A 9,277-nucleotide genomic window follows, 5' to 3' on the forward strand; every position below is an offset into this window, starting at 1 on the left:
CGACTCAGACTGTTCAGTATAATTGTTGGTTTCCGGGGTAACTTTATGGAATTGAAAAAATCATATGGAAACGAAAAAAATAGTAACTTTGAGATTCCACAGAAAATTTATTACGACACGACCCGGATTTTGACGTTCAACGAGCCACCTGGGGTTTGGCGTTTAACCTGAAGAACAACATTAAACGTCAAAACCTGGATCATATCATAATAAATTTACTGTGGAATCACAAAGTCACTATTTTTTATTTCCACACTGTTCAGAGCAAACTGGCAACCGGTTGTGTTGGAAGGGCAAACCCCCTACCACATTTCCCAACCAGTTTAACCGTGCTGCCATGGATTGTTACATCGCAATAAAAGCATGTGCAATACCTCCAAAATGGATGATGTGTATAGCATTTAGCATTAAAAGACTGCATCTCTCATTGCAGTTTATCCCGTAAAATGTTGATTTATCATTTACAATGAGGGAACAGTAAAACTTGGGGAAATTGTGGCATTTGAGGGAGCAAATGGGCTTTTCAAAATGGGGAAATTAAGTTGCAAAGCTGTTGGCTGGATGCATGTTGAGATGCCAATGGCTACAAAGTGCGAGTGCCACAAAAGATGCAGGCCGTCCTGGACATATCCACTGGAAGTTGAAAGCCATCAAACTTGCAGCATCAGCACTGACGGCATCTTTTTGATTTTGAATGTTGCTGGAGAAATTGGCACCTCAGATTTTCTTCCTTTGCAGAAATTTGGACCCTTCCATTTTGATCTTCCAATATCATGAGCATGTCATTCCTCTATTTCTTTATGTCACGATTTAATACTCCAATTAGGTATTTCCCTCAATTGAATATCTCCCCTCGACCACCTCCCCCTTAGTCATGGACGCAGGCATAACACAACACCGGCATAAGCTGTAGTGGATTAGTCGTGCCATTTACTGAGCACAGCCACCTTACTATGGCATGTCTGTTATTTCATAAATGAGCCAAAGTCAAAGCAGCATTGGCCTCTGGGAATGATCATGGAATCCATGATGACGGGTGAAACAAGGCAGTGAAATAGATATATGCCTGATGATGCTGTAGCAGGTATAACTTAGGTCATAAAACCATAAATGCAGTAATCGAGCCAGAGGTCGGTTTGGTAGGTGATGGTAGGGTTCACCCAGTACTATGCCAAATGGCGTGTGAAATTCACACATCAGGGTAGGTGGGGCCAGTTCCTTTCCCTGTGCCGGTTATGGTTTCCCAGGAAGATCTGGTACCCGAAAAATAGACATCTTGGGTGGAGATGAGGGTGCCCGGACTGGTGTGCCTGGGAATCAAACTGAGCCCACCGGACAGCGGTCCAACACTCTACCCCCTAGACTACCACGACCCTTCACCTAGGTCATAATAAACAGTTATATAGTTGTGCATAGTCATATTCCCAAGGGGTTGTAAACAGAGATTTTTTTCTCTCTGAAAAATTCAATTTACAAAATCAATATGTAATAGGATAATATAATAAACTTCTTTATTCCTTTTCAGCTTTGCCTTGTTTCTCTGGCTCTGTTTGAGACCTTGGTGGATTTGAATTGCGAGGATGTCATGCTGGAGCTGATCCTCCGCTACCTCATCCCCTGCTCCCACGTGATGCTGTCCCAGCGGAGGAGGGTGTGCGACATGAGCACCTACAACCTGGGTGCCCTCAAGCTCCTCTCGCTCTCCCCTGCGTGCTGCCTCTCCTCAGCCAGGGTGCCGCCTGGCTCGCACCCCTCCCTGCAGGCGCTCCCGCCCCCACGTGACGCTCTCGCGGCCCTTTCCAATCCTGCCCACTCACTCCCTCCAGCACTCACGCCCGTGAGCCAGCATCGACGAGCCATCTCGGGGTGCGAGCCCCACTTTGCTTCCCCCACCAAGACTGATTCGCTCTTTGGGAACTACGTGATGTACATCCTGGATGCCAAGCGGAACGTCGGTGACTGCACCAAGGCATGCCGCTGCTGGACGTACCGGTACGATGGCGATGACCCACCGTGCGATGCTCTGGACCAAATAAAGCGGCACTCTGGGCGAAACGGGTTGATGCACAGGACTTGTCGAATGGATGAGAAGTCCGTGGCGGAGGGGGTGAGTGAGGGTTTGGCGAAGCCCTTCCCGGACTCAGGGAATGTAGATTTGGGGGAGGGCGTGTTGAAACTGAAAGTGAGCGATAAGAGGATGAGCAAGGTGAGCGCGTGTGAGGAGGGCAAAGGGTTTTTCGCGGGCGATGGTGTTCTAGATGTTAGTCAGCAGTGGATGATGAAAGATGGCAGTCAGTTGTCGATGGGTGAAAGCAGTGGATATGAGAGCTTTCCCTTCAAGGAATCTAGGGAGAACACTCCTGAAAATGAACAGGAGGATATTCAGGAAAGGAGGAAGGCTGATTCGAGGCCAGTGGACTCGGGCTTCAGCCCCTGCTTCGGTGATGTGACCTCTTCTGGTGGTTCTAATCAACAATTTTCGAGAGAGGGTATCTATTTGGATGTGTATAACACCACTCCCAATATTGGTAAGTTCTTATCGTGTAAGTGTATTTTACAGATGCATGTTTAAGTTTGATCAGCTTGCAATCAGTATGAAGTCATACCATATGCAGGCATTCCCTGACTAATGATTGAGGTACATTGAGGAACCTAGGTCGTAAGGTGAATTGGTTGACAGAAGTGTTAGTCAGCAATATTGTGTGGGATGTTGTGAAAGATAATGGAAGGAATAGGAGTTTTTTTGGAACACGTTCACATTGATCAAGGAAACCCATGTCTTAATTACAAAACAAATTTGCAAATTATGAAACAGTAACTTAAAATGTCATTATGTAAAAATCATTTACAATTTTTCCTGAAGACCAGAGGAATTTAAAAAGTGTTTGTTCAAGCTTGGTCCTATTGAAACTCTGGCAAACTAGTTTATTCTTGTTGTCTTTTGTCAAAGGAATTAATTGTGTCACTCGGTCCAGCTCCTTATTACCTTGGATCATTATTTGTGCTGTACATCCATTTGGTGTACTTGGTGGGACATGATGAAAATATTTCGTTTTCATCACAACAAAAGAATGGCGCGTTTTGCAATGATCATGTAAGGGTTCACTCAAGTGCCAGGGTGACCCAAATTTTTCTTGGGAATAATTGCGCAAATAGATGATGTTGTATAGCTTAAATTATGGGGACATCCTGTAAGAATACAAGTCATAGATGGCTGCATTGGGTTTGTTTAGCCGCTGCTGGTTTGGGAAGTGTTTTCAATACTTGAAGTGATGTTACATTAGTGTACAAGAACAGCATCCATTTTCTCTACTTGACTGGTTTTATCACCCATTGTAATTCATTGTCAGTTTAGTGAAGCATTTAGTTGTTAATGTTAAACATTAGTATTTGTGGGTGTGACCATTGAAAGAAGGCCGAATGGCATGTGACTACAACCATGAGAAAGGCATTTACTTGGGCATTACTTGGTGGAAGTCTTCCTTGCTAAGCTTACGTGAATGAAGACGACCTTTGCTAGTTCGACTCGAATCTTTTATTTTTCATGGTCATTGTTTTGTCGCCAGACATCATCATCCAGGCACCCGATGATGTTGGACCAGCTGAACCAAAAAACATAGTTAGACAAGTAGAGCAGATTGTTGTGGAGGACCGTTGATTGGGTGTGAGTGATCTTGACTCCAAAGTTGGGAATCATTTCCATGGGAAATGTGATCTCTGCAATGAATGGAATACCATTCTTCAAGTACACATTTGAAGTGGGGAAGTGTGGGAATGGTGGAATCGTTTTCTTTTTCAATACATGTTCAAAATTCCATGGAGTGAAGTCTGGAGTAGTGTAGTTTATTGTATTTGTTTTTTTTGACAGAATGCAAGTTTTTAATTTGATTGTCGCCATTTACTTTCCAGGTCCTTTTATGGAAATACTGTTGAAGAAGTTGGAGGGGATGATGTTCAACAACTTGTACATAAACTTGCACTTGACAGGGCTCATCTCGAGGCTGGCCACGTACCCACAACCACTCCTCCATTCGTTCCTTCTGAATCACACCCTTATCTTCCAGCCTAGTATCCGCTCTCTGTTCCAGGTCAGTGTTCCCCTGATGCAATTTCATGGCTGTGGGTATCTCTGGTTGTTCTGCAGCATACGCGCTTATTTTTTTCAACAAATGAATGGCTACAGTAGTGATAATTACGTTTATTGGTTCCTAAAAGACAGTAATGGAATGTCTCACTTTGATTGCAAATATTCCTGCCAAACACAATACATTGTAATTAGAGTTTGAATACAAATGTTACAGTCACAAAGAAAACAGTGAACAGGAGCAATAACGTCTACATCTACTTAATACCCCACGAAGGTGAAGGTGTGTGTAAAATGACTGTTATTAAGGGGCAAGTGTTCCTGCATTGGTTTTAGAATTCATTTGTAAGCTGGAAACAAAGCAAGTTCCGCTCACAGCAGAGTATTTTAAAGGTGCACAGTTTTTTTAATAATGAACCCATTTTTATTTTGTGTAATGGATTATTTACAGCAAAAATCCAGCTTCTAGTTGTGGTCTGTTCATATGCTATGATTGTTTTGCCCAAATACGGATAAATCAAAGTCATCATCTTCTTTCTCTATGAGAAAGCTTCTTTGCCTAATGCAGTTCTTCTCCTTATGCCCTACTTTGACCATTTTCGTACGAAACTGGAGAGAGATCCACCTGCTTAAGTTTTTGCCCTCCTATTTTAACATTTAACTTAGCCTCTCTCTTTCTCACTAGCCGTCTTTGCCTTTGTTGTTTACATTTATTACTAGCTCACTTACTCACTAGCCGTTGTGCCTTTGTTATGTTGACATCTATTCTCATCCCATTCCTATTGCACTGACCTCTAATTCACTCTGCAACGTTTGCAAACCCTTGGCTGACTGGCAAACTAAAGATCATCTGCAAACCATGCCACACTTATCATATCCTCCACTTATGCTTTGAAAAGCACCGGTGATAGTGGGCATCCCTGCCGTACTCCTATTCTTAACACTGCTCATCTCGACTCTCCATCCACGTCTCCAGTTTTTTCCCTCACATTTAACATTTAACTTAGCCTTCATCTTTCCTCAATAACGCATTGCCTTAGTTTTTTTAATGTAATTATCCCATACATATCACCCTTAGGAGACACCACTAGGAACTTGTATTCAAGCAAGTATTATGTATATTAAATGAATTTGAGGCAATTCAAGATGAATTAATTATGTGTAAATTCAATTATTATCAATCGAATAAATTTAAAGAAACTCCGGGATTTGCCACAACAGTAACTTATGAAACGCTGTCACCCGCTAAGTGTGCTATAGAAATGCAACCATTTCAGAGGTAGTGGACCAAAAATGGTCCAGGTGAATGATTTTTACTCTCTGAAATTGTTGCATTGTAATGAAATGAAGTTTGAATTACCGTATTTTCCCATCGATAAAGCGCGCATCTAGAACTTTGTAGTTATCATGAATTTTTATAGATACCGTGCGCCCAGAGCTTCATAGTTATCTTGAACATGTATAGATGCTGCCGATCTGTATAAGTATATGCACATGAAAATTATATTTATTGTGCACAAAAATGCATCTATATCCATAACTAATAGATGGTGACGACCAATGAATACATGAAATCATAATTGCCTGTGGCTATATCTACCATAAGTAAACAGAAGATTAGAGCCAGGTGATTGGAATCAATTCCAAACAACAGAAGGATAAAAAAATAAAAAATATACAGCCTTAATGCTTTTTTCACTATGATTGGTAAGTCGAAACGAGACATAGGTTTGTGTGCCCTTTTATTTGCTGTATAAAGTAACTTTCAGTGGATCAAATCTTAAAAAAATAAAAGAATGAATGAAATAGAATTTCCTTGATTTGTTTGCTTTGTTAGTATCGCCGCTCAGCTGTTCTAGACTTCCTCCAAGTTCTATGAAAGTGCCTCCTGCATGGCGATTTTTTCAAACCTGAATCGAGTTAAGCTTTTGTAATCAAGAATTTTCTCAAGAAAATCACCCATAAGCTAGAAGCCATCAATTTCCCGAAAGAAAAGGGAAATCGCAAGGCTGCCAGGATGAATCTTAATTAATCCATTAATTAATCTTTCAAATCAAAGTTACGTTCTAGTTGGGAAAAGTGGATGATGTCTGGTATGAAAGACTACATGGAATCATGAAGGATTAAAAGAGTATCATAGGAAGAAATAAGCCGGAGGATCCTTGAAAGTTGGCATGGTGTCAGAGTGACTTGTGAAAGAAATTGATTCAAAAGAGCTTTAGACAATATTTCAACGCCTGTGCTAGAAGATGAGGAAGAGCTAACTTTGGAGAGTGAACTCGGTGATGGGCCAGAAGAGATAATAAATGCACTTAATTCAATAAATTGTGATTCAGGTGACGCGAATGTCTTGGATTCGAGTGATCTACGTATGCATGAAGTGCTATGTATTAGAATGAATGAAGAATAGAAATTATGTTTCTTCTTTTTCTCATGGATTTATGAGATGAAATAGCTGTAACAGTAGCGGATCTGTATAAAATAGATTGCAGTGAGAAAGGCATACTTCCAGACTAATTTGTTTTTGCGAGACCCTTCTTTTAATTATTGTGTAAATGTTTGTATTTTTCAAATTTCATTGAATAACGTGCATCGTCATTTTCTTTGATCGTCTGAACATATTTGTATAAGTAACACACATGTTATCAATGGGAAAATACGGGAACACAAATAATACATAATATATACCATATTGTTAATTACAAATACTATTCTTACAGCAGAAAGTAACTAACTATTATGTAGTATCTTCGGTGCATGGAGAATCTTTGGTGCATGTAAAGAAATCATTGATTTTGGTTTGCTTTTTCTTTTGGTTATGAATTCCACAACATTTAACCTCGCATTAGTTAAAATACTTAATGCATCATTATTGCCTTTCAAAATGCAGAAGTTCTTTAATTATTCAAATTGAAACTAAGCATCAGCATGTAATTTGGAAATCAATCGTTCAGCTTAAGGCTGAGGATCTACTCCATTTCTGATTTCAGCATCTTCTTCATCACCAGAAATTTTAATAATCTCTGCTTCATTCACCTCCTATGTATGCATATGATATCTCAGGAATCACACCGTAGATTTTATGCTATAGCAGGTTTTCCATTTCCTAGGAGAGCCTCCATTGACAATGCAATTGAACCCTGTACAATATGCAATATTTTGTTACTCTATCACTCCAAAATATTGAATCAAGAACTATAATCGAATGAGCTGCTCGTTGGCTGCTAATTGGCTAATAGTGGCTGCTTATTCTGTGCACGTAGCAGTAAATTACGAGTAGATCATGAATATTATGCCTGTGTTCTCACCCTTGTAATCCACAGAACTTAAAAATTAATGAAAGGGAGAATAAATTATTTAACATCCAATGTGTGGGCATATAGTTTTTATTTTCGTCAATTCTGATGACTGCTGACATAATAAATACGGGCAGCATTTGTCGAGAAATGTTGTCTATTATGGAATATTTATGTGACCCTTATGCTATTAAAACAGAATTTTACGGCATGAACATTTTCTTTTGCAGCACTTCAACAGAGCAAGGGAAGTACATCCGTATTCTTTATTGTCGCATACTTGATGAGAGACTGCTTTCCTTGAGTTGAGCTATTTCCTTGAGTTGATTGAGCATAAATTTCTAAAGCCTGAGCTTTTTAACAAGCCATCAAAATGGATTAATCCAGAGATCAGCTTGAGGCCGTCCCAGAATTTATTTAGTTATTATAATTACTTGTGCGTCATCTTGAGAATGTTCATAGCCGATTTTGGGTATCATCCTTTTTAAATAAGGAATTTCATATAATTCGCCTTAGTAGTCCCTCTGACTTTTTATTGAATATCCTGCTTTTAATTGGAAGCATTGTGGATTTTTTGCTCTGGCAAGTGGTCTCCCAAACTAACAAGTCCCGTTCGAACACAGCAGTGTGGTCCACTCCTGAGATACCTTCCCTCCTGAAGAGGTTTCATGCTAGGGCCAACGTTTTGTTAGGTAATGCCCTGAATGTGGATTGCTTCTCATTAACCCGATAGTTGAGTGTAAAAGAGCAACCTTGTCACCATTAATAATATATACTCAGCCTAATGCTGGTAAATCATTCCTTCAAATTGATGGGCATGTACTTACCTAATATAATGACGTTATTTTACAGGTTTTGGAGTCTTTGAAACACAAAATTGAGTCATACTTAAGCAAACAAGAGAATGTGAATGAGTTAATATTCCAAGCACAGCAATTTCTCATCAGCCGAGAAGAGAGGTTGGTTAATGTCAGGAAGCACATAGCTGAAACTCCTGCTGCCACGTCCAGACGCACATCTATACCTGAGCCGTTTTCCAGAGGTAAGAGCTTCCTGATGTCACTTCCAATGTTGAACGGATCATTCATCTAGTGTAAAGCATTGGATGAAATGAAGGGTTTGTAAGTGCCAACTTATGCGAGCGGTACTAGCGAGAAATGCGGGACAGGGTATTTTAGTTAAATGTATCGTTTTAGGAAATTCTGAAGTTGTTGTTTTCGATATCAATGTATGATTTTAATTGATTTGAATTAATTATTAATAATGCTATTGTTATGCTTCATTTGAAAAATTTATATTTATTTCAAAGTTATAAATTTGAAAAATATTTCTTTTGGCATCATTATTTTGACTTTTGGGCAAAATAGTGAAATAATTGTTTAAACATTTTATAATTAAACTGCTATTGATAAATTGAAGAAATGACAAAATAGAAACGAGGAAAAAAATAATAATAATAATATGTAAGGAATACCTAGCGAATGGCTTAACTTTTTGTCTGCCCCTACATAGTCCCACTTTATCTGATCGTACAGTCAGCCTCTTTTTAGGGCTTTTTCGTTACCATTTGGCAGTTCATTTAGCCCTCAAAGTGAACCTAACAAATGCTGTGCACACCTTTTTTTTACGCTGTATGCGCACTTATGGGACCATGTTTTACTTCTGGCCATGTTTTTCACCACAAACGACAATTTTCAGGATAATAGCAATCAATCCTATTGAGAATCTGCTACTGCGAATGACAAAATGCCTCTGCCTCACTCAAGCTTGGGGATATTGTGCCATGGGCGGCTGGGAACTGTTCGTTGAATGTTGGTTTTGTGTGTAAACAGATTCCATGGCCCGAGGGACTAAAAACAAATTGAAGAATGCTGTGGGATCTGCAGACTGTGCTGAT

General features: G+C 39.7%; 1 protein-coding gene across 1 annotated transcript in view; it reads left to right on the top strand.

Moving 5' to 3' along the window:
* The window catches only part of LOC139686212 (FHIP family protein GK23746-like), a 17,324-nt gene extending 8,852 nt beyond the window's left edge, over positions 1-8,472 (top strand). The window contains exons 8-10 of the mRNA XM_071583375.1: positions 1,526-2,528; positions 3,910-4,088; positions 8,233-8,472. Coding sequence (XP_071439476.1) covers positions 1,526-2,528; positions 3,910-4,088; positions 8,233-8,472 — 1,422 coding nt within the window. The remainder of the gene's footprint in view (positions 1-1,525; positions 2,529-3,909; positions 4,089-8,232) is intronic.
* The last annotated feature ends 805 nt before the right edge of the window (positions 8,473-9,277 follow it).

The sequence above is a fragment of the Hetaerina americana genome, unplaced genomic scaffold (genome assembly GCF_022747635.1).
Source record: "Hetaerina americana unplaced genomic scaffold, ioHetAmer1.1.p SCAF_1333, whole genome shotgun sequence".
Taxonomy (NCBI): Eukaryota; Metazoa; Arthropoda; class Insecta; order Odonata; family Calopterygidae; genus Hetaerina; species Hetaerina americana.